Source organism: Equus asinus, chromosome 8 (assembly GCF_041296235.1).
Source record: "Equus asinus isolate D_3611 breed Donkey chromosome 8, EquAss-T2T_v2, whole genome shotgun sequence".
Classification (NCBI taxonomy): domain Eukaryota; kingdom Metazoa; phylum Chordata; class Mammalia; order Perissodactyla; family Equidae; genus Equus; species Equus asinus.
Window position 1 is genome coordinate 54,066,246 of NC_091797.1, and position 24,418 is coordinate 54,090,663.

General features: G+C 39.2%; 1 protein-coding gene across 1 annotated transcript in view; it reads left to right on the forward strand.

Moving 5' to 3' along the window:
- Positions 1 to 1,453: 1,453 nt before the first annotated feature.
- DTNBP1 (dystrobrevin binding protein 1) overlaps positions 1,454 to 24,418 on the forward strand; it is a 118,329-nt gene continuing 95,364 nt past the window's right edge. The window contains exons 1-4 of the mRNA XM_014849534.3: positions 1,454 to 1,629; positions 10,032 to 10,085; positions 10,804 to 10,854; positions 20,878 to 20,938. Of these exons, the coding sequence (XP_014705020.2) occupies positions 1,574 to 1,629; positions 10,032 to 10,085; positions 10,804 to 10,854; positions 20,878 to 20,938 (222 nt within the window). The 5' untranslated portion in view covers positions 1,454 to 1,573. The remainder of the gene's footprint in view (positions 1,630 to 10,031; positions 10,086 to 10,803; positions 10,855 to 20,877; positions 20,939 to 24,418) is intronic.

The following is a 24,418-nucleotide window of genomic DNA, read 5'->3' on the forward strand; positions in this document are numbered from 1 at the left end:
CCCAAAAGCATTTTCTTTCTTCTGCAAAACAAACTCACAAGTCTTTGAGACCCCTGAGTCAACCCTCAGGTTCAACAAGAAAACAGCAAATTGACAGATTCATCTATGTCTGTGTTGGGATCAAGGCCCAAACACCTCGTTCTTATTAAATATCCACAGTAACCCTCAGGTACTTGGCTTCAATCTGATTGGTCTTTTAAATAATTCTCTTTGGCTGTTGTGTCAAGGATGGATTACAGGGGTGTGGATGGCAAAAGAGTAAGATCAGAGAGACCTGCCAGGGCTCCTGGTGCAAGATGGTAGTGCCTTCAACTAGGACGATTATAATGAAGATGGAGGAAGGGGAACAAGTTCCAGCAGTATTTCTGAAATAGAGTTGACTGGACTTGATGGATTAAACATGGAGGATGAGGAAAAGAGAGGAACTAGGGTGATTTCAGTTGGCTTAACTTGAGCAACTTGGTGGATGGTGGTGCCATTTACTGAAACGGAAAAGACTGGGGGATGAGCTGGTTAGGTTAGTATGCAACGGACTTTTCAATTAGCGGTATGTTGGGTTTGAGATGCCTCATTGAGTAAGCGACTGGTATAAATTGGAGAAGGGCAGGGGCCGGGGGTAGGGGAGTGGTAGGACAAGACTGAAGATAAGAGATTTGGGTGTCATTGGTGCCTCCATAGAATTTACAGCATGGTAATGGATAGGATAACCCAGGGAGACAGCATCTATGGAGAAGGGCAGGAGGCTAGAAATGTAGCTTTGGGAGCAGCTGTTGAAAGAGGAAAATAGGAGAAGGGGTGGAGAGGAAGGTAGAGTGGAAGTATGGTGTCCTTGGAGGCAAGAGAAGAACGTTTCTTTAAGAATCGGATAAGGAACTGCCTTAAGAGCCATTGAGAGGTCGAGAAAAAAATCAGGGCAGGCAAATAACAAACGGTATAGGCAATACGGTGGTCACTGGTGACTCGACAAAGGCGACCTCCGTTGGTGTGAAGGGTACAATAGACATGATGGGGTAGGGTGAAAAGAGAACGGAAAGTAAGGATGTTAAATAGTTGATTATTACTGCCATTTTATAAACGAAGAAACCAAGGCTCAGAATGATTAACCACCTCCACCAAGGTCAAAGCCAGTGGGGTCAGATCCTGGACCCAGCGTCCGCGAAACAGTTTGCTACAGGGAGGAGCACACAATGCAAGTAATTGATCCAACTCTCTTTCAAACCGTAAAAACCAACGCTGCACTCAAAAAAGCCCTCGACTTCAAACATTCTTTCACGCTGCCACTTCTATTTTAAAGTGAAAAACGAGACAGCCTGGCTCGGGTTGCAAAAAAGCATCAGTCTCTCGCCTTCTCAGCAGGCAGGCAAGGACCGCCCCTTTTCCGCAGCCCGAGCCCGGCGCTGCCCACTGCGCCTGCGCGGGCCTGGCGCGGAGGGGGCGGGGCGGGGCGAGAGCGCGCGAGCGGGGGGCGGGAACGCGGAAGGGGCTGCGGCGCGGGGGCGCGGGCCGAGCCGGGGGCGGGGCCGGGCGCGAGTGTGAGGGGCGCGCGGGTGACAGGTGCGGGGGCGCGGCCGCGATGCTGGAGACCCTGCGCGAGCGGCTGCTGAGCGTGCAGCAGGATTTCACCTCCGGGTGGGTATGCGGTGGGGGACGGAAAGGGACCCGGGGGGCTGGGCCGGGCCGAGGAGCCGGCGGCCGCACGGGACGCCGCCTCCCTCTCCGCGCGCTGGTCCAGTCCTGTCCCATCCCGCGCCCCGCCCCGCCCGGCCGAGGAAAGTAACGAACTTCGCGGCGTGGGGCGGGCGGCGCGAAGTAACTTAGGTCCCGACAGGCTGCGCTGAGTCTCGCCCCGGGCCGAGGGGTGGCTGGGAACGCAGCGGAGGGCGCTGGGGATGCGCGGACCCCTCCCGGCACCGAGCAGGGGAGTCACGTGAGGGGCGAGCGCGCGCCCCGCTTCCGCCCCCCGCGGGACGGCGGCCCTGCACCCCGAGCCCCGCCGAGCCCCTTACCCCTCGGGCCGCGGCGCTTAGCGGGGCCCGCGCCTCCTCCCCGTGCGAAGGCCGCCGGCGCCGCAGCCTCCCCGGCTGGGCCGGAACCAGCCGGTAGTGTCTGGCTCTCCCGCTCGCCTCTTCCCCTTTTGCTTTCTCTCCACCTTTGCCCCTTTAACGCCTCGGTGAGGAAACTTGGGCAAGAAAAACAGCAGTCCACTAATGCTCTCTGAATACCCAGTGGTTAAGACCACAGCCCAGGCCGATCCCAAACTTTACTTAGAACCACCCGGGAACCTTTTAACAATCCCGATGCCCGGGTCGCAGCCCAAACCAGTTAAATCAAACGCGGGATGGCGTTTTGAAGACCCCCCAGGCGATTGCATTGTGCAGTGAAGACTGGGAACCACCGGCGTAGAAACTGGCGCCAGACTGCCTGGGTTCTTGTCTCTACCACTTAAGCAGACGTGTTTTTGCAATTTCCTTGAATTGTTTTGCCTCACTTTCCGCGACTCTACAATGGGGATAAAGATGGTACTTATCTCATAGGGTTATTGTGAGGATTAATGAATTAATATGTAAAACACGCAGTAAGCACTATGTCACTATTGTTCCTACTCTGCATATTTCATATTAATTTTTTCATTACTTTAGAAAGGGTGTCGCCCTTTATAAAGGATCTGTCACCTTTAGCTTACAGATCCTTTGGAGAATGCTCTGAATATGAGGACATCTCAATCATACTGTTTTAAATTTGTAATGAGAAAGATGTTAGCTGAAATTTTATCGCATGGGATAAAAATGTTTATGTTGTTTGCCTTTTGGGTGCGGAGTCGTGACAAACTGGGAAATACTTGAGCGTTTACCACATGTAAAGTATTTTTGATAGTTCTAGTTTGGTATTCTCAAGAATATTAATTATAGATGCTGTAGGAGTCATTCATTCGTGGTGTGTTGCATGCTTGCATTCTTTCCCCCTTTAAATTTAAAAAGTAACTTCTTTTCAGAGTGTAAATTACTGAATTGAAAAATTTTGGTGTGATACTGGGACGATCCACTTGTAGCGTGAGGATGGGCATAGATAAACCCATCTGGTAAACCTCCGCTATCATTACTTCAGGGAATCCTTGATAGGATAACAGTCCTTCTGCTGGTAGTTACTCTATTTCTAGGTCATGTGCTTGCCTCGGAACCCACTCATAGTCCTGACCTTTGCTTTACAAGGCTAGATTTACCTAGGAATATGGACTGTGGACCCAAAACTTCCTGACACATCTGGATAACCTGAGTTTAGTGTTTAGTTAGGGAGAGTGTTGAAGGGATCTGGTTAGAACCCCTTGGAAACTGACGTGACTTCTTGAAGATTCCGTAGACTGGCGTCAGTTTGGGATTAGACATCCCGAGAGGGCTTTCATTCCATTTAGACCCTTTGTTGGCTTCCTCCTTGTACAGGTCACTCTCAGCTGACAGACCCCTGGACTTCAGTGTGTGCCAGTAGCCTGTCACCTGACAGAGAAATAACTCGTCTCCAAGTGATGTCTGTCTTCCGGGTGACTGGCAGCTCTAAACTCTGATGTTCACTTCAGTCAGGTGCACAAATTCCTATGCAATTCTTACCATGAAAAAAAACCCCACTTAATTCATTTTAGTAAACTCTTCCATATTCAGCTATTTTACGTAATTGAATATTTTGCCTTGCTGAGAAAAGATGAAATTAAACCCAATACAGGTGTATATTGCATGAAGGCGCTGAGGGTTTCAAAGATGAAAGGGACGTGGCTCTCACCTCCTGAAACTGTCAAATTGAACCTGGCGTTCCTTTGGAACGCTTCGCGTTAATACCCATAGAAGCCAGAGCAGCTGGCTTCTGAAATAATTGGAAACTTCCACTATTCGAGTTGCCCCAGGGAATCCATAGAAGAAAGGCATAGTGCTTTTTCTGAGCTCCTTCAGTGTGACCAGTGTTGCTCTTCACAGTCACCCAGAACAGCATGCTGTCGTCACAGCTTTTCTGCTCGTTTTCAATTTCTAAAAATTCATAGAACTGAAGCTTAAATGTAGGCAAATTTACTTTTTTTTTTTTTTAAAGTAAGATAGGGTTATTTTTTATCAGCCTCAGAAGAGGATGTCACGTTAGTGGCTAAAGCATGTCTGATGAAGACAATGAATTTCTACCTTCCATTCAAACTTAGAAAAAATGCAACTTGAGATCAGTTAAGGGCAGTGGAGAGCTTGCTGGTGGCCTCTGAGGGCCTCTAGGTTGTGCATGGACTTGTGGCCTTTTTTGTAAATTTTTATTCATAACAACAGTTATGGCAAAATTGAGATGAACCTAGAAATTCTGTTACTTTCTGACTTAAGTGGGTGGCCGGCTGGCCCAAAGGCCACTGGCCTGAGGGGCTTCGTTCTGGGCCTCTTTTTCCTTCGCCTGAGTGAGTCCTGGTTTGATTCAACTCCCTCAGAACTCGGGGAGCCTTTTGGAGAGTTCACGTGGAACATCCGCTTGATGTTGGCTTGAGCTTGGAGGAAACTTCTGGATATACTGAAGCTCGTACTTCAAATCTAGTCTGGTCTTTGATTTTTCTCTTTTGAGCCAGTTATGAGCAAAGACCTCAGGATGGAAGTATTCAGACATGCAAAAACTCTTCAGGGAACTGAAAATCAGATTTACTGAAGGTTTACAGCCTCCAGTCACCAGCTGGCACTTCCTGTTCGTAATTCTCTGGATTCTCGTGGGTAGGGATAGAAAACCTATAGTTATTACTTGTGGCAACTAGACAGTGGGTGTTTCCCCCTCAAAGCCGCCACTGCCCCTGACCTCCACCCCTGCCCGGTATGTTCATTCTCTCTTCTCCGCTCCCATAGTATGACAGCCTGCTCACAGGAGAGGATCTAATAATCTAATTCACACTGTGGTGAAATAGTGAGGTTTTGCCTAAAATGTTGACTCTCCCAGGATTACTCACCTTTTTAATAAGCAGGAAAAAAAAAATCTCAATATTGAATTTGATTCAGTAAATATTTACTGAGTTCCTAGTAAGTGCCAGACACTAGGCTAGGCACTCAAAGTGTCCATTGTCATAGAAGCTTTTTTCATTTTATTAAAAAAAATAGGTTTAGGGGCCGGCGGCCCAGTGACGCAGCGGTTAAGTTCGCATGTTCCACTTCTCGGCGGTCTGGGGTTCGCCGGTTCGAATCCTGGGTGCAGACATGGCACTGCTTGGCAAGCCATGCTGTGGTAGGCGTCCCACATATAAAGTAGAAGAAGATGGGCACGGATGTTAGCTCAGGGCCAGGCTTCCTCAGCAAAAGAGGAGGATTGGCAGCAGATGTTAGCTCAGAGCTAATCTTCCTCAAAAAAAAAAAAAAAAAAAGATTTAAGAGGCCGCATGCTCCGTTTTGTGTAGTCTTTATTAAGCAGTACCTATATATTGGGCTAGATCCTGGGCCCGCAGAGTTGACTAAAACAGTTTCTGCCCTCCAGCTACCCTAGACTGGCGGTGCTGTAAAGCAAAGCAGGAGGAACAGAATGTCAAAGATACAGGTGATGTGGCCCAGAGGAAAGTCATTAATTCACATGTGTCTACCGAAGGCTTCAGAGAGGAGGTGGCTTCTAAACTGGGCCTTGAAGAATGAGGAGGGATTGTGATAGATTTGGGTGAGGGCATTTCAGAGATGGAAGCAGTCGTGGGAGGTGAAACTGGAAAGGAAGTTTAGTGACTGATAATAGAGGATCTTCAATGCTTGGCTAAATTAATTCATTTATCAGCTATTTATTGAGCACTTCCTCTGTGGCAGGCACTACTCTAGGAGCTAAGGATGTAGCAGAGGACACACCAGACAGCAAATAATATCCCTGCACTCATTCTAGTGGCAGGAGGCAGAATATCTAGAAGGTCGTAAGTACTGTTGTTAAAAATAAAGCAGGTTAAGGGGGCTGGGGATGGGGTGATTGCTACTTTATATGGTGTGGTCCTGGCTTATTTTTAGGTTGACTGAATCTTTTGAAGTTTTTTGTGGAGGGGTGCAGCATGAACCTGCCTGTATTTGTGGAAGAATAATTTGAGAGGACTAGAGATGTGGAACAGGGAGATTATTTAGGAGGCTATAATTATGGGCCAGATGAGAGATGATAAGGCTGTGCTGGTAGAAATTTAAAGGAGGGAGTGGACGTGACAGGCGCTGGTCGAACTTGTCAACAGTGCGATATAGGAAGTGGAAAAGGTAGAGAAATTGAGGATGTTAATTTTGGAGTATCTTAGATAAGTGATGTCACTCACCAACATAAAAGAATTTAAGAGTAGTTTTGAGAGAGAGGGAGCAGTTGACAGTGAATCTGTTGAGACATAACTTATGGCTTGACATCCAAGAAGCCATTGGAAATCTGAGAAACACTCAGGAGAGAGGTCAGAGTGGAGCGGTGTATTTGGGGTTAATTGGGATGGAGATAGTCTAAATTCCTCTCCCTTTCCTGAGTCTCGGCAGCTTTTGTGTGAATCTCTCAGACTTCAGAGCTCAAGAGTCATAGGCACTTGTAAGTGTGATTGATGCTTTTGTGTCTCCCTGATCTTGTTTTTTTTAAAAAAAGAAAAAATTGATAAATATTAATGGGAAATGTAATGGATTGGGTTTGTATTCGTAAACAGAATTTGAAGTCAGAATAATGGAGACTTGAACATGGTTAAAGGAATTGACCTTAAATGACAAAATATGCTAATTAATATATTTTTATGGTGTTTTAAAGCAATCATCCTTACCTTTCATAATAGCTGGTGAGGTTAAAGGAGTAGGAAATTGAGGTGCAAATAAATGGAATGCCATCATAGTCACCCCATGCGGTCGAGTCAGCTAGAGAAAGCACATTTTCTGCTCATCAGTCACTGTAGTGCTCCATATGTCATTCTGTTTATCTGCTTTTTTAAACTTCTTGTCTAAGCAGTTTTGCTAATCACCTCCAATTCTTAATAAGCTGCTTCCATTTTAGTATTTTCTAAAAAGCTTGAAGAAATAAATGTGCTGGTGTCAAGTTAAGGTAAATCTTTGGAACAGTCTAAAAATAAATATCGAAATGTTATGACGAATTTGAGGGTTAGTGCTTTGAACTCAAAAGTATGCATTAGTTGCTTTTAGTGGAAGGTAATTGTCAGGTGGCTCTCTTACGTCTGTATATTAACATACCCACACAGCAGCACTGTTGTCTTCCTGGGGGTGTGTGGTATTACAAAGATTAGGAACGGTGGAGAAGCCTTTTATAGGAACTGGTGCAGTGGGCAACCTCTACTTTATTTCACCTTGGTCCAGTAATGTACGTAGTTTCTTACCTTTCTTGACGTTGATAATTTTTATCTATCTGTCATTTGAATTACTCTGTAGTTTACAGAATGCTGTCAAAGTCATATTTAGAATTTTATTTAATTCTTGTGGCAAATTATTACGGTCAGTGTAGTATTACCATTTTATTTTCGAGGAAACTGGAGTAATACATCTAGATCAGTATTTCCTTCTCAGTGTGTTGTGACACTCTGGGACTTTAGACTTTATTAGTAGGTTGTTTCCAGCACAGAATCGCTGTGAGAAACTTAAGAAACTCATCTTAAGAAAAGATGAATACATAAAAGATTGTTTTTGTTGTTTAAAATTTTTTTTTACAGAGTTTTAAACGTATATAAAAAGAGAATAACCTGGGGAACCCCATATATTCATTATTCAGATTCAGCAGTTCTCAACTGTTGCCACATTTGCTCTGTATCTCCCTTATTTATAAAGTAAATTCAGACTTGTCTATACATCGCTCATAGGTCAGTTTGCATCTCTAAAAAAACAGACATTACATAAATGCGATGCCAGTATCATACCTAATAAAATTAACACTAACTCTCTGATATTATCAATTATCCAGTCCATAATCAAATTTCCTGGTTCTTAGAAATGTCTTTTTACAGTTGATTTGTTCAAATTCAGATCAGATAAGTTCTGCACATTACATTTGCTTAAAGACCAATTTTTAAACCAGATGGTTGTTGAGGAGCCACATGGGGAAGCTCTTATTGACCCTTCCAATAATTTTATTTTCAGCTCCCTGTAACCTTCCTTTTTCCTCTTTTATTCCAAACTAATTTTTTCTTTCTTTTTTGGGTGTGGAGGGTGTGGAGGAGAACCCCATATTTAATGTGTTATAATTGAGAAATTAAAAGTTTATTTCAGAAATAAATATTTGAAGTACCATCCAAGAGATTTTGCAGTAAGATTGGTCTAAAGAAGATCTTAGCAGTTACCTTTCAATATCCTCGTAACATCTAATCAAATGGAGTTTTCCTGAATGACTAAAAATAATACTAGAACCATTTAGAGCGTAATGCACTAATGTGTATGACTGTCCTAGTATAATTCTACTTGGGATGTCACACCTAAGTGCCTTTCTCAAATATTGGAGTGGAAGTGGTGGAGCATGGCTATCAAAATACCTTTCTCTAGCTGTTGTTCCCTAGCTGTCTTAGTTTAAACCGGATTTACTAGTTTCCAAGGTAAGCTTGAAAGTTTATATTGTTTCTCTAGGACAGATTAGACTTTTTAAATACAACTCCCTAGATGCGTCTAGAGTGATATATGCAAATTAGTTTTGTATTAAAGATATTACTGAAACTTTTTAACATTATATAGAAATTAATCTCATCAATGTTTTAGTTTTTGAAAAAGAACGGAGAACAATACAAAAATCTTTGTATGAAATTGGCATTCTAATATGTTCGAAAAAGGCATTTGATCAGAATTCCCATTCTGGTACTGATCCAGGCATTATTGACAAAAAACAAGTTGGAATCCTGTGTCAGGGCTTGTGTGTGTGGTGTACAATATGAGGCTGGGGCATTCCTGTGAGAGTCGGCTTGTGTGTTAGGACAGTTTCTGGCCGATGGCAGTAAAGTGTCTTGAAGAAGGACCACCTATTTGGAGTTTTACAAAGGCTTTCTGGGGACGAGCAGTGGTACTGTGGCCTACATATCAGACTCAATTTAGAAATGAGTATGTGTGGAAGTAATCACATTAAGAACATGTACAGCAATATCTCGTTTTATATGAAATTATCTCATCATTTAGCACTTGCTGTTTGGCACCCTCTATTGTATAGTACAGAGTCCATAGCCAAAAGAAGGTGAAAATGGGCCAGTGAAGTGAAAATAAATTGTACACAGTGTAGAATGTCGTATTTTATAGATAGAAGAGAATGTTTAATTTTATGTTGTATATGCATTTCTAGCCCATTTATGTTTTCCAGCCCAGTAATTTAAAAAAGCAAATAGAAGGGGAGGAGGCTGCTGTGGTGAAGTCGCTAGCAGAAGCAGTAAGTGATAGCTGATAACCAGATGAGCAGTGGTGAGATGGAAAATGGAAACTTAGGAAAAAATAGACACAGGATCCCAAACAAACTCAGAAAACCACTGTGCCAAAGTTGGTTTCAAGATGGTAAATAAAAAGGCATTCCTAGCTCCAAGGAGAGTACTGTTTTGCCACAAAATGCAGTCAGTGGTATTTATGATAATGATCTGCAGTTAATCAGAAAATGTTAAATAGAATGTACCAAGTCTTCTTTAATGAAAGAGGTTTGTAAAATATTTTAGGAAGCTTTTTGTCAATAGCTAAAATTTCACAAAATGTTGGTGCTTAAAGCGATTTGAGTGCCTGGCATAGCATCTACTAATAAAATGTGCTGCTGAGAGATCCTTGTCACCTGTGAAGTTCACCTACGTGGACCACTTCTTTTTCCAATGATGCCAGATAAATGAGGTTTCTCTAGTCCAATCACGTTTGGGAATTGTTTCTAAAATAGGGATACAGGCAAGAAAAAGTATAAAAATGTTTGCTACACATTTTCTGTTTGTGGTGTCTGATGTAATAGTAAAGACTCAAATATTTGTTGTCCGTAGAGATGCTTAATTCTGCTAAAAAAATTAGCTTATCCAACCCCAAATTTTAACAACTGTGAAATTTACTCTTGAAAAAATCTCTCGAGCTGTAAAAATATGATATTTTATACTTGTTGGATTATAGGCTGAAGAATTTAAGTGACAAGTCAAGAGAAGCCAAAGTAAAAAGCAAACCCAGGTAAGCTTGTGCTGATTGAATTTACTGACACCAAGTTCATACAACTTTTGGTTGTAGTCATAATAATATAATTACTTTAATGGGTTTTACATCTGTTGAGCGCATCAGACTACAAAACAATTTATTGATTCTTCTAAATGTTGTGACACTGGAAAATTTTCTGATAAAATTGTAAAATGATTGAAAAAATAGTGAGATGTAATTGTTTTCCTCTATGACAGTCATAGCTGTTGTTTGATCACCATTTTTATTTATAAAGAGCAAAGTGAAAGTTTTGCATTATTGAGAAGCAAATTAATAATGAAATGGTGCTTAGCAAGTGAGCCTCTTCAGCTGTGTTACCTGTTTTGTGTGAAAACACTGGTATTAGTTGTGCAATTTTTTCATTTTTTAATAAAGCATATGACCAAGTTTCACTTTAAACCTAGAGATGGGGAGCTTTTAAAAAAAAGTCCTTCTTATCTAGCATTATATTAAAGTGTTTACTGTATCATGTGCTAAAAATCTATAGGGCAAAGTGATGGTTGATAGTATATTACAGTATATTAACTTTGAAGTAAAGCAATACATTTCCCTAAAAGTTTAGATAAATTGCTGGTAGTGATTATAAAATATTCCACGTTACAGTCAACAATGTCGAAATTCTTATATGTAACTTTTTGTTGTTGTTGGCCTAAATCAGAAACAGTTTTGATAAAATAAGTATTTCTTTTGGCAGGACCGTTCCATATTTGCCAAAGTACTCTGCTGGGCTAGAATTACTTAGCAGGTAAGTGTCTTCATTTAAATAAGAAGGTTATGCTTCTATTTTATTATCTAAAACATTTTTATAATTTTATGGATAGAAACCTTAAAATTTTATCTTAACATAGTGATTGGAAATTATTTACTTACTCATTTCCCTGAGGAGTTTTTACTTTTCACTGACTAATACAAAGAATTAATTAATACAAAGTTTAATACATTCAGACTTTGAGCAGATTGATCACTATTGTAATTATTAGTCAATACTTTATTATGTTTCTGGTTTTTTTGTGAGAAAATTAATTCTGAATTTGAGTCCTCAGTAATTTGCTTACTTTGATTTTAATTTTATACCATTTCTTCTCCAATCCATTCCTATTGACATGCATATTAATATTGAAATACATGATTTTTTTAGATATGACATGAAAAGCATAAGTAACAAAAGAAAAAAGTAGATAAATTGGACTTTATCAAAAATAAAAACTTTCATACTTCAAAGAACACCATCAAGAGAGTGAAACAACAATCCAGAGAATGGGAGAAAATATTTGTAAATTATATATCTGATGAAGGACTTGTATCTACAGTATATAAAGAACTTCTATAACTCTAACAATAAAAAGACAACCCAATGAAGAAAGAAAAAAGGATAGGGGCCTGCCCCATGGCCGAGTGGTTAAGTCTGCGCACTCTACTTTGGTGGCCCAGGGTTTGGATCTTGGGCACGGACGTGGCATCGCTCATTAGGCCATGTTGAGGCAGCGTCCCACATGCCACAGCCAGAAGGACCCACAACTAAAATATACAACTATGTGCTGGGGGGATTTGGGGAGAAAAAGCAGGGGGAAAAAAAAGAAGAAGATTGGCAGCAATTGTTAGCTCAGGTGCCAATCTTTAAAAAAAAAAAAAAAGAATAGACATTTCCCTAAAGAAGATATACAAATGGCCAATAAGCACATGAAGAGATGCTGCACATCATTAGTCATCAGGGAAATGCAAATCAAAACCACAATGAGATACCACTTTACGCCCACCAGCTTGGATATAATCAAAAAGATAAGCCATAACAAGTGTTGGCAAGGATGTAGAGAAATTGGAACCCTCATGCATTGCTGGTAGGAAAATAAAATGGTGCGGCCACTGTGGAAAACAGTTTGAAAGCCTCTCAAAAAGTTAAACAGAGAATTACCATGTGACCCAGCAATTTTACACCAAGAGAGTTGAAAATTTATGTTCACTTAAAATCTTGTACACAAATATGCTTAGCAGTATTATTCGTAAATACTTAGCAGTATTATTCATGATAGCCAAAAAGTAGAAACAGCACAAATATTCATCAGTGGATGAATGGATAAACAAAATATGGTATATCCATACAATGGAATATTATTCAGCCACGAAAAGGAATGAAGTACTGATACATGCTACATGGATGAAACTTAAAAACATTATGCTAAGTGAAAGGAACCAACAAAAAAAGCACGTATTATATGATTCCGTTTATATGAAATGCCCGGAGTAGGTGAATCCATAGAGATAGAAAGTAGATTAGTTGCAGGGGTTTGGAGGAGAGAGGGGAATGAGTAGTAACTGCTAGTGGGTGTGGGGTTTCTTTTCAGGGTGATGAAAATGTTTGGAATCAGATGGTGGTAATAGTTGCCCAACTCTCTGAATATACTAAAAAGTACTGAACTTTAAACTTAGGTGAATTTTATGGTATGTGAATTGTACCTCAATAAAGCTGTTATAAAAAATAAGTATGTGGTTTAAGTATGTTGTTATATACAGTTGTTATATGCAGTGGTATCACATATCTGACACATTTTACACGTATCTCACAGATAGATGTGTGCAGTAGAGAGTATGCGCCTTTTCCTTACCTGCATTTGTTATGACTCAATCATCTATACATTTTGCTTTCTCTTTTTTAGCTTTTTCTTGGGTTTCTTTTTATGATTGCTGAATCTAGAGAGTTTCTCCTTGTCTGGAATGAGAAGTGCTTAATTTGGTATTAATTTCCTGCTTGGCTATGTTGAGTGAAGAACATAGGTGAATATGAAAGGAGGTAGTATAGTAAAAATTAATCAGTGGTGTATTGTTTACTATTTACATGTTATCTTTATTTTCTTTAATCTAGTTCTTTAGTTGAAAGAACTCCATTGAAAGATTTGTTTTAGAGGTGTGGACTTCTGTGTGTGGTAGGTTTTTGGAATGGGGTGCATTTTGGGGCTTAATATGAAAAATTTACAGCCATAGGAGGATGTCTATAATGTGTCCATTCGTTGCAGTGAAGCACAGTCTGTTCTCTTTGGAACTAATATTGAGTGGAGGAGACACCATTTTAAATAGCAGATATCTAAATCGTAAATTTTTTTTAATTGTTAAAAAATTGTGGTAAAGTACACATACATAAAATTTACCACTTAACCATTTTTAAGTATGCAATTCAATACTGTTAGATACATTCGCATTGTTGTGCATCCAATCTCCAAACTCTTTTCATCTTGCAAAACTGAAAACTCTGTGCCCATTAAACAAAAATTCCCCACTGCCCTCTCCCCTCTGCCCCTGGCAACCCCCATTCTACTTCTCTTTGTATGAATTTGACAGCTCTAGGTACCTCATATAAGTGGAATAATGCAGTATTTGTCATCTTGTGACTCGCTTATTTCACTCAGCATAATGTTTTCAAGGTTCATCTATTTTGTAGCGTGTGTCAGAATTTCCTTCCTTTTTAAGGTAGAGTAATATTCTATTGTAAGTATACGCCCTATTTTGCTTATCCAGTTATCCATTAACGGACACTTGGGTTACTTCCACTTCTTGGCTTTTGTGAATAATGCTGCTATGAATGTCAGTGCACAAAGATCTCTTCAAAACCTACTTTCATTTTTTTTGGGTGTATGCTAAGAAGTGGAATTTCTGGATCATATGGTAATTCTGGGGTATTTTTGGCTTTGATGTATTTATTTTATCATGCCTGCATGATATTTTCATGGTATATGTATATGATTTTTATTTTGGTTATTATATTTTCAGTTTTATCATTCCCATTTGGTTCTTTGGGTTTTTTTGTCTGTATGTTTGTTTTTTATGTGTTTATTTTATTTATTACTTTATAACATTGTGTAATTTCAGGTGTGCATTATTATTTATCAGTTTCTGTATAGACTGCATCGTGCTCACAACCAATAGTCTGGTTTTTATCCATCACCGAACATATGTGCCCCTTTATCCCTTTTCTGCATCTTTCCCTCTAGTAACCACTAATCTATTCTCTTTATCCATGTGTTTGTTTATCTTCCATATATGAGTGAAACGTAGTGTTTGTATTTCTCTATCTGGCTTATTTTGCTTAACATACCCTCAAGGTCCATCCATGTTGTTGCAAATAGGATGATTTTGTCTTTTTTTATGGCTGAGTAGTATTCCATTGTGTGTGTGTGGGGGGGTGGGTGTGTGTATATATATATATTCTTTATCCAGGTACTTGGGTTGCTTCCATGTCTTGGCTATTGTCAATAATGCTACAGTGAACATAGGAGTGCATAAATCTCTATGTATTATTGATTTCATGTTGTTTGGATAAATACCTAGTAGTGGGATATCTAGATCGTATGGTATTTCTATTTTTAATTTTTTGAGAAACCTCTACTGTTTTCCATAGTGGCTGCACCAGTTTGCATTCCCACCAGCAGTGTGTGAGGGTTCCCTTTTCTCCACATCCTCTCCAACATTTGTTATTTTTTGTCTTGGTAATTATAACCATTCTGGTGGGTGTGAGGTGATATCTCTTTGTAGCTTTGATTTGCATCTCCCTGATGATTAGTGCTGTTGAACATCTTTTCATGTGCCTGTTGGCCATCTGTATATCTTCTTAGGAAAAATGTCTGTTCAGATCCTCTGCCCATTTTTTAATCAGATTGTTTGCTGTTTTGTTGTTGAGTTGTATGAGCTCTTTATATATTTGGGGAATTAATCCCTTGTCAGATATATGATTTGCAAATATTTTCTCCCAGTTGGTGGGTTGTCTTTCCATTTTCTTGATGGTTTCCTTTGCTGTACAGAGGCTTTTTAGTCTGATGTAGTCCCATTTGTTTATTTTTTGTTGTTGTTTCCCTTGCCTGAGTAGACATGGTATTCAAAAAGATGCTTCTAAGACTGGTGTCAAAGAGTGTACTGACTATACTGTATTTTTCTTCTAGGAGTTTTATGGTTTCAGGTCTTACCTTCAAGTCTTTAATCCATTTTGAGTTAATTTTTGTGTGTGGTGTAAGAGAATGGTCTACTTTCATTCTTTTGCATGTGGCTGTCCAGTTTTCCCAGCACCATTTGTTGAAGAGAATTTCTTTTCCCCATTGTATGTTCTTGGCTCCTTTGTCAAAGATTAGCTGTCCATAGATGTATGGCTTTATTTCTGGGCTTTCAAGTCTGTTCCATTGATCTGTGTGTCTGTTTTTGTACTAGTACCATGCTGTTTGATTACTGTAGCTTTGTACTATATTTTGAAGTCGGGAATTGTGATGCCTCCAGCTTTGTTCCTTTTTCTCAGGATTGCTTTGGCTATTCAGGGTCTTCTGTTGTTCCATATAAATTTTAGGATTCTTTGCTCTATTTCTGTGAAGAATTTCATTGGGATTCTGATCGGTATTGCACTGAATTTATAGATTGCTTGAGGTAATATGAACATTTTAATTATGTTTATTCTTCCAATCCATGAGCATGGAGTATCTTTCATTTCTTTATGTCTTCTTTGATTTCTTTCAATAATGTCTTATAGTTTTTAGTGTATAGGTCTTTCATCTCCATGGTTAAGTTTATTCCTAGATATTGTATTCTTTTTGTTGTAATTGTAAATCAGATTGTATTCTTGACTTCTCTTTCTTCTAGTTCATTATTGGTATATAGACATGCAACTGATTTTTGTAAGCTGATTTTGTACCCTGCAACTTTGCTGTAGCTGATTAATTTTCTTATGGATTCTTTAGGGTTTTCTCTGTATAGAATCATGTTGTCCGCAAACAGCAAGAGTTTCACTTCTTCCTTTCCACTTTGGATACCTTTTATTTCTTTTCCTTGCCTAATTGCTCTGGCCAAAACCTGCAGTATTCTGTTGGATATGAGTGGGCACCCTTGTCTTGTTCCTGTTCTCAGAGGAATGGCTTTCAGTTTTTCACCATTAAGTGTGATGTTGGCTGTGAGTTTGTCATATGTGGCCTTTCTTATGTTGGGGTACTTTCCCTCTATACCCGTTTTATTGAGAGTTTTTATCATAAATGGATGTTGGATCTTGTCAAATGCTTTCTCTATGTCAGTTGAGATGATTATGTGATTTTTGTCATTTTGTTAATGTGGTGTATCACATTGATTTATTTGCAGATGTTGAATCATCCCTGTGTCCCTGGTATGAATCCCACTTGATCATGGTGTATGATCCTTTTAATGTATTGCTGTGTTTGATTTGCCAATATTTTGTTGAGGCTTTTTGCATCTATGTTCATCAGCATATTGGCCTGTAGATGTTGTCCTTGCCTGGTTTTGGTATCAGGTAATGTTGCCCTCTTCTTTAGGAAACATTCTGTCGTCTTCAATTTTTTGGAATAGTTTGAAAAGGATAGGTATTAAATCTTCTTTGAATGTTGGTAGAATTCTCCAGAGAAGCCATCTGGTCCTGGACTTTTACTTTTGCGGGGTGGGGGCGTTTAATTACTGTTTCAATCTGTTTACTTGTGATTGATTGGTCTATTAAGAGTCTCTATTCCTTTTGATTCAGTTTGGAGAGGTTGTATAAGTCTAAGAAGTAATCCATTTTTTCTAGTTTGTCCAATTTGTTGGCATTTAGTTTTTCATAGTATTGCCTTATAATCCTTTGTATTTCTGTGGTATCCATTGTAATTTCTCCTCTTTCCTTTTTCATTTTATTTGTTAGAGCCTTCTCTCTTTTTTCTAGTGAGTCTAGGTAAGGGTTTGTGAATTTTATCTTCTCAAAAAACCAGCTGTTAGTTACATTGATCCTTTCCACTGTTTTTTTAGTCTCTATTTCATTTATTTCTGCTCTAAGTTTTATTACTTCCCTCCTGCTGACTTTGGGCTTTGTTCTTCTTTTTCTACTTCTATTAGGTTTAGTTTAAGATTACTTATTTGAGATTTTTCTTGTTTGTTGACATGGGCCTGTATTGCTATAAATTTCCCTCTTAGCACTGCTTGTGCTGCATCCCATGAGAGTTGATATATTGTGTTTTCATTTTCATTTGTCTCCAGGAATTTTTTAATTTCTCCTTCGATTTCTTCATTTATCCAGTAGTTGTTCAGCAGCATGTTGTTTAGTCTCCACATATTTGTGACTTTCCCAGCCTTTTTCTTATAGTTGACTTCTAGTTTCATAGCATTGTGGTCAGAAAAGATGCTTGATATGATTTCAGTCTTCTTAAATTTATTGAGGCTTGCCTTGTTTCCCAACATATGGTCTATCTTTGAGAATGTTCCATGTGCACTTGAGAAGAATGTACATTCTGCTGTTTTTGGATGGAATGTTCTATATATCTATTAAGTCAGTGTGGTCTAGTATTTCATTTAAGGCCACTAGTTCCTTGTTGGCTTTCTGTCTGGATAATCTATCCATTGATGTAAGTGGAGTATTGAGGTCCCCTACTATTATTGTGTTGCTGTCAGTTTCTCCCTTTAGGTCTGTTAATAGTTGCTTTATATACTTTGGTGCTCCTGTATTAGTTGTATATATATTCATAAATGTTATGTCCTCTTGGTCAAATGTCCCTTTTATCATTATATACGTCCCTCTTTGTCTCTCATTGTCCTTTTTATCTTGAAGTCTGCTTTGTCTGCTGTAATTATGGCAACACCTGCTTTCTTTTGTTTCCAATTTGCTTGGAGTATCATCTTCCAACCCTTCACTCTCATCCTGTGTTTGTCTTTAGAGCTGAGATGTGTTTCCTGGAGGTAGCATATTGTTGGATCTTTTTTTTTGGAGAGGAAGATTTGCTCTGAGCTAACACTGTTGCCAGTCGTCTTCTTTTTTTTGTTTTGCTTGAGGAAGATTAGCTCCGAGCTAACATCTGTGCCAGTCTTCCTCTATTTTATATGTGGGTCGCCACCACAGCATGGCTTGATGAATGATGTAGGTCCATGCCCAGGATCCAGACCTGTGAACCCAGGCCACCAAAGTGGAGTGTGCTGGACTTAACCACTATGCCATGGGGCTGGCCCTTGTTGTGTCTTGTTTTTTAATCCATCCAGCCACTCTATGTCTTTTGATTGGAGAATTCAATCCATTTACATTTAGAGTGATGATTGATACATGGGGGCTTAATACTGCCATTTTATCTCGTTTTCTGGTTGTTGTATATTTTAATTGTTTCTTTTCCCTTGTATTTCTGACTCCTATTTCAGTTTGGTGGTTTTCTTTGATGATTTTCTCAGTTTGCTTTATTTGTGATTTGTGGCTCTGCTCTGCTTTTTTTTGTTTAGTGGTTTCCGTGAGGGTTGTATGAAAGATCTCATAGATAAGATACTCCATTTTTGGATAGTGTCTTATCTTATTGACTAAGCGTCTTACTGACCTAAGCAGGTTCCATCTCTTTCCTCTTCCCCTTCTGGATTATTGTTGTCACAAATTGTTCTTTTCTGTGTTGTGAGTTTGTGACTAAATTGAAGTGTTTATAGTTATTTTTGATGCTTTCTTTCTCTTTGTCTTTTATGTTATAATTAATTGTTTACTAACCTATTCTGATATAGAGCTGCAATTTTCTGATTCTGTCTGTGTAATTATGTCCTTGCTGAAGGTTTTGTAAACCTTTGCTCGTTAGTTGCAGATGGGAGGACTCCTTTCAACATTTCTTGTAAGGCAGGCCTAGTGGCAATGAACTCCCTCAGCTTTTATTTATCTGGGAAAGCTTATATTTCTCTGTTTATCTGAAGGATAGTTTCACCAGATAGAGTATTCTTGGCTAAAAGTTTTTGTCTTTCAGTATTTTGAATATATCGTTCCACTCTCTCCTAGCCTGTGAGATTTCTGCTGAGAAATCCGCTGAAAGCCTGATGAGGGTTCCTTTGTAGGTTATTTTCTTCTGCCTGCTGCCCTTAATATTTTTTCTTTGTCATTGAGTTTTGCCACTTTGAATAGTATATGCCTTTTAGGAGGTCTTTTTGCATTGATGTTTTTAGGAGTTCTGTTGGCTTTGTGTACTTGTAAGTCCAATTTTTTCCCTGGGTTTGGGAAGTTCTCAGCTATTATTTCTTTGAAGAAACTCTCTACTCCTTTTCCCCTCTCTTATCCCTCTGGAATATCTATAATCCTTACATTGCTCTTCCTAATTGAGTTGAATATTTCTAGAAGAATTTTTTCATTTTTTAAAAATGTTCTCTCTCCTCCTCCACCTGAAGCATTTTTATATTTCTGTCCTCTACATCACTAATTCTGTCTTCCATAACATCAACTCTATTTTTTATGGATTCTAGATTATTTTTTATCTCATTAATTGTGTTCTTCATATCTAGAATTTCTGTTTGGTATTTGTTTAGAGTTTCAGTCACTCTGGTGAAGTGTTCTTTCTGCTCATTAATTTTATTCCTGAGCTCATTGAACTGTCTTTCTGAATTTTCTTGTAACTCATTGAGTTTCTTTATGACAACTATTTTGAATTCTCAGTCATTTAGATTGTAAACTTCTGTGACTTCAGGATTGGTTTCTGGAGACTTGTCATTTTCCTTCTGCTCTGAAGTGTTAATGTAGTTCTTCGTGGTGTTTGATGAATTGATCCTTTGCTGGCACTTTGGTGGTAGCATTCATGTCACAAATTCCACCTGCCACTGCTGTTGGGGGCAGTGTGCAGGAGCTGTGTTTTCTGATCCCACCCTGTCTGCTGGAAGTTGTGCTGGTAGGGCCCCTCTGTGTTTGTGCGCTGGCTGCAGCCACTTGGCAAGTCATGCATGCACGTGCAGGCAGGACCTCTGTGCTCCACCGGCAGGTTGCTCTGGTGTAGGACTGCTGCACTTGGCAAGGGACTGGCCGAGCTTTTGCACTAGGCAGGTGAGGAGGGGTGCTTTCTTTTGTGCACAGTCTGGCTCTGCGCTTGTGGGTGGCTGAGTTGCTGTGCTTGGTGAGGGCTCCTTTTCAGGGGCTGAGCCACACCATTCAGTGGGGGTCATTCCCATGGGTGGGGCTGCTGTGTCAGGGTGGGTGCTCCTGCAGGTGGGGCTACCACTCCGAAAGTATTTGTGTGCAGGCTAGGCTGCCCCTGCCACCTCTTACAGTTGCCCTGGCCACTGTGTAAGGACCTGTGACCTGGATCGCTGCCTTTGGGGATCGGGAGAGATGAGTTCACCTAGTTCCACTGCTTCCTGGGGATCCACTCCCCCCACCTTCAGATGTATGGCTGTGTGGATCTCTCAGACGTCCTTTTGTGCTGTGTAGAATATCCTCTGTTGGTTAATGAATGTCAGTTTAGTTGTAACTTAGAGTGGAGAGACAAAGGGAACAATTCATTCTGCCATGATGCTGATGTCGTTTTTTTCCAGTTATTTTGAGTCACAGTGCACTCATGCATATTTGTTTTATTCTTTGAGTTGTAACCCATTATTGTGATTAGTTCTTGCTCAAATTACCCCAGATTTGGCCTTTGGAAACCCTTCAAATTGACTTCTGTGTCCTTGCAACATGTCCTAATTATTATTATTATTATTATTATTATTTTTTAAGATTTTATTTTTTTCTTATTTCTCCCCAAAGCCCCCCGGTACATAGTTGTATATTCTTCGTTGTGAATCCTTCCAGTTGTGGCATGTGGGATGCTGCCTCAGCGTGGTCTGATGAGCAGTGCCATGTCCGCGCCCAGGATTCGAACCAACGAAACACTGGGTTGCCTGCAGTGGAGTGCGTGAACTCAACCACTCGGCCATGGGGCCAGCCCCTGTCCTAATTATTTTTGAGCTTCTCTTTCTGACACCACAGGATGTTCCAGGTTCATCTTTAGATAGTATTTTTTTTAATGTGTGGTTTGTATTTTGAATTATTTTTTGTTTTTCTTAGGTATGAAGATACATGGGCTGCACTTCACAAAAGAGCCAAGGAATGTGCCAGTGCTGGAGAGGTAAAGAATTGGCTAATCTTCTACTTGTGAGAAGAATATCATTTTGCAATGTTAAATGCTGGTTTTTCAGAAGTTAAATTTGTAATTGTATTAAAATTTTTGCAGGATATGTGAAATTGAATTTAGTAATTGATTATGAAACTCCTTCTACAAAGCACATTTTCATAAATCCTCAGTCAAGTAATTTAGTTTAGTTAGGCTTAGAGACTGTATAACTTTTATTCTAGAGTCACAAGTAAATATTTGGTTCATTGAGATATACTGCTGTGAATTTGAGTTTGATGCCTTTGCAGTATATGTAAATTATAAGATGTAATTTCCTTCTACCTACTATTTAAGAATTACTTATTTGGATAAAAGCTTAACTTTGCTCAGTCTACCTAAAATGATTAATTTGCTTGGCAGATAAATATAAAAACTTCAGGAGTCATCTTCAATTCTCTTAACTAACTGTTTTCTTGTACTATGTATACAGTGCATAATGAATAAAAGTGACTTGTAATTAAAATTATTTGGTTACATGTACTTAATGCTTTATTGGTCAAGAGCAAATACTCTGTACTCGTGATGTCAGTCAAACTTTCTTCCTTTTTAAAAACCCTTCTGTGACTCTGACTTTTAATTTAGATTAACTTTGTTTACCATTACCTAAATTAGTAAAGCTGTGGTAGTTATATAGACCACAGTGATACATATGATGAAATTTAGACAGCACTGTTTCTCTTGGAAGTTACTGCGAAGGGGGGATGTAGGTTTCTGGCAGTAAGGCAGAGTAGATACTTTGAAAAGCCCTATAGCTATAAAACACTTAAATGCTGGATAGACTTAAAAAAAGTTTTTTTTAATGTATTAAGCTCATAAAAATTAAGGGAAATCCTGAAGGGCCAAAAAAATGAACAGGGAACTGCAATCAGAGTGGCTAAAAAAAAATGGAAGCTGGGGTCAAATACTAAAACAGAAGTTTTAGAAATTTATGGGGAATAGGAGACTTTGGCTGTGGGGAACTGAATCTGAGCCTCCTGCGTAAAGCTCTTGGGTATTTGAAGTGGCTACATCCCTCAGTGAAAAGTTTCGCTAGGGGAAAAAATCCCAGAAAAGCTATTGGCAAAAGGAGGCAACAAATAAACCTGTCTGTCTTCATAACAACTTGGAATACATATATTCTTTTGGATTTGTTTCTGTGGCCTGGGCCTCATATGAGTGTGGGGCTCTAATTTATACTTCCTGCATGATCAAGGAGCCGCTAAATTAATAGATGCAAGGGCAACAGATGACTGCGTTCTCTGACACCCACAGAAACAAACACAAATTCTACATGGATGAAACTGTAAACCTAGGCCCCTCAAGGCTTCTACGGGTTAATTCCCCTGCCCCCAAAATGAGCAAACACACAAAGAAATATATTACCAAAAGTTTGAGAGTCACCAGAACTAGAGTAAGATTTAGCCCTGCAAAGGACTTTAGATATTGCACTCTTGGATATAGAGAATTAAATAGGTATATCCAGTCTTTTAAAGAGACAAAAGATGGATGAAAAATGAATGAGGAGTAAGACACTATCAAACATGACTTTAAAACATGACTTTAGGGGCCGGCCCGGTGGTGCAGTGGTTAAGTGCACTCATTCCACTTTGGTGGCCCAGGATTCGCCGGTTCAGATCCCAGCTGTGCACCTATGTACTGCTTGTCAAGCCATGCTGTGGTAGGCATCCCACCTATAAAGTAGAGGAAGATGGGCATGGATGTTAGCTCAGGGCCAGTCTTCCTCAGCAAAAAGAGGAGGATTGGTGGCAGATGTTAGCTCAGGGCTAATCTTCCTCAAAGAAAAAAAAAAACATGACTTTAAAAAGCACTGAATTTAGGGGCTGGCCCAGTGACATAGTGGTTAAGTTTGCATGCTCCACTGCCGGGTTTGTGGGTTCCGATCCTGGGTGTGGACCTACACACTGCTCATCAAGCTATACTTTTGTGGCATCCCACATATAAAATAGAGGAAGATTGGCTCAGATGTTAGCTCAGGGCCACTCTTCCTAACCAAAAAAATAAATAAATAAAATTAAAAAATAAAACGTTGAAATTGAAGACCCAAAGGATGTGCTTAACACCAGTTATATACAGCTGAAGAAAATATAGTGAAGTAAAAGAGAAAGTCAGAGATTACCCAGAAAGGATCTCTGAGATAAGAAAATGGAAAATATGAAAGAAGAGTTAATAGAGAAGAGTTATAGAAGGTCTTTATGTTGAACCAAGTGAAATTACCAATATTGGATCAGTTTTGATCTGTAAAATTACAGTTTCATATGGGTCAGCTTAATATATCTAATAAACATTCTAGAAGGAAAATGAAAAGACAATATAGAGAAAGATAAATGGCTGAGAGTTTTCCAGAAATGAGATATGCAAATCCTTAGATCCAAAAAGTACAACAAACAAGCAAGATAATTATCCACACCTAGAGACATCATATTGAAACTACAGAACACCGAAGGCAGGGAGAAGATATCAAAGCAACTAAGGAAAAAAGATCACTTATAAATGAATGTTTCACAGCAGACTTCTCAAACTGTAATCAAGAATGAGGGCAAAGTAAGACATTTTCAGATAAAAATAGAGTTTTCGATCAGCGGTCTCTAATAAAGGAACTTCTAAAGAATGTATTTCAAGAAAAAGGAAGATGATTTTGGAAGATAGGTCTGAGATATAGGAAAGAATAGTGAGCAAAGAAAATGGTAAACCATAGATAAACCTAAACAAACAGTGACTATAGATTTACATCAGTTATCTAATTTGTGGGATTAAAACTGATAGAACAAAGATGCTGGATAAAAATAGCATATGATCTGGAAGGCAGATTATTAACGTTAAAGCATTGTATTACTTGTGGGGAGTGTGTAGATACTGATTAACCTTAGATTTAAAGTTAAATATGGAGGGTAGACTTTCAAGGGTAACCACTAACGAATAGAGTAGTGTTTATCTTTCAAACCAGTAGGAGAAGAAACTAGAATAATGAGAATGAATTCAGTCAAGCCAAAAGGGGGCAAGAAGCCAAGGGAACAAATCAGAATAAACGGGGAGAAAAGTAAAAATAAATCTAAGTATCAGCAATCACAGTAATTGTAAATGCACTAACCTTTACTGTTAAAAGACGTGTAATGAGAGACCTGGAAAAAGAAATCTAGCTATAAGCTGCTTATAAGAGACACACCTAGAACATTTAGAACACAGAAAGATTGAATATAATTGGATGGGAAAGATATACTAGACAAGTACTAAATGAAAGAAAGCTGATATAGTTATATTAATCTCAGTCAAGTAGACTTAGAAAGAGAAAAAAAGCAGTATTAGGAAAAAGAGGATCACTGTATAATGATAAGATTCATTTCCCTAAGGGGGAAAAAGTCTAAATTGATATGTGCCTAATGAAAGTCTCAGCGTATATAAAGGACAAATAGAATTACAAGGAGAAAGTAGCTAAGT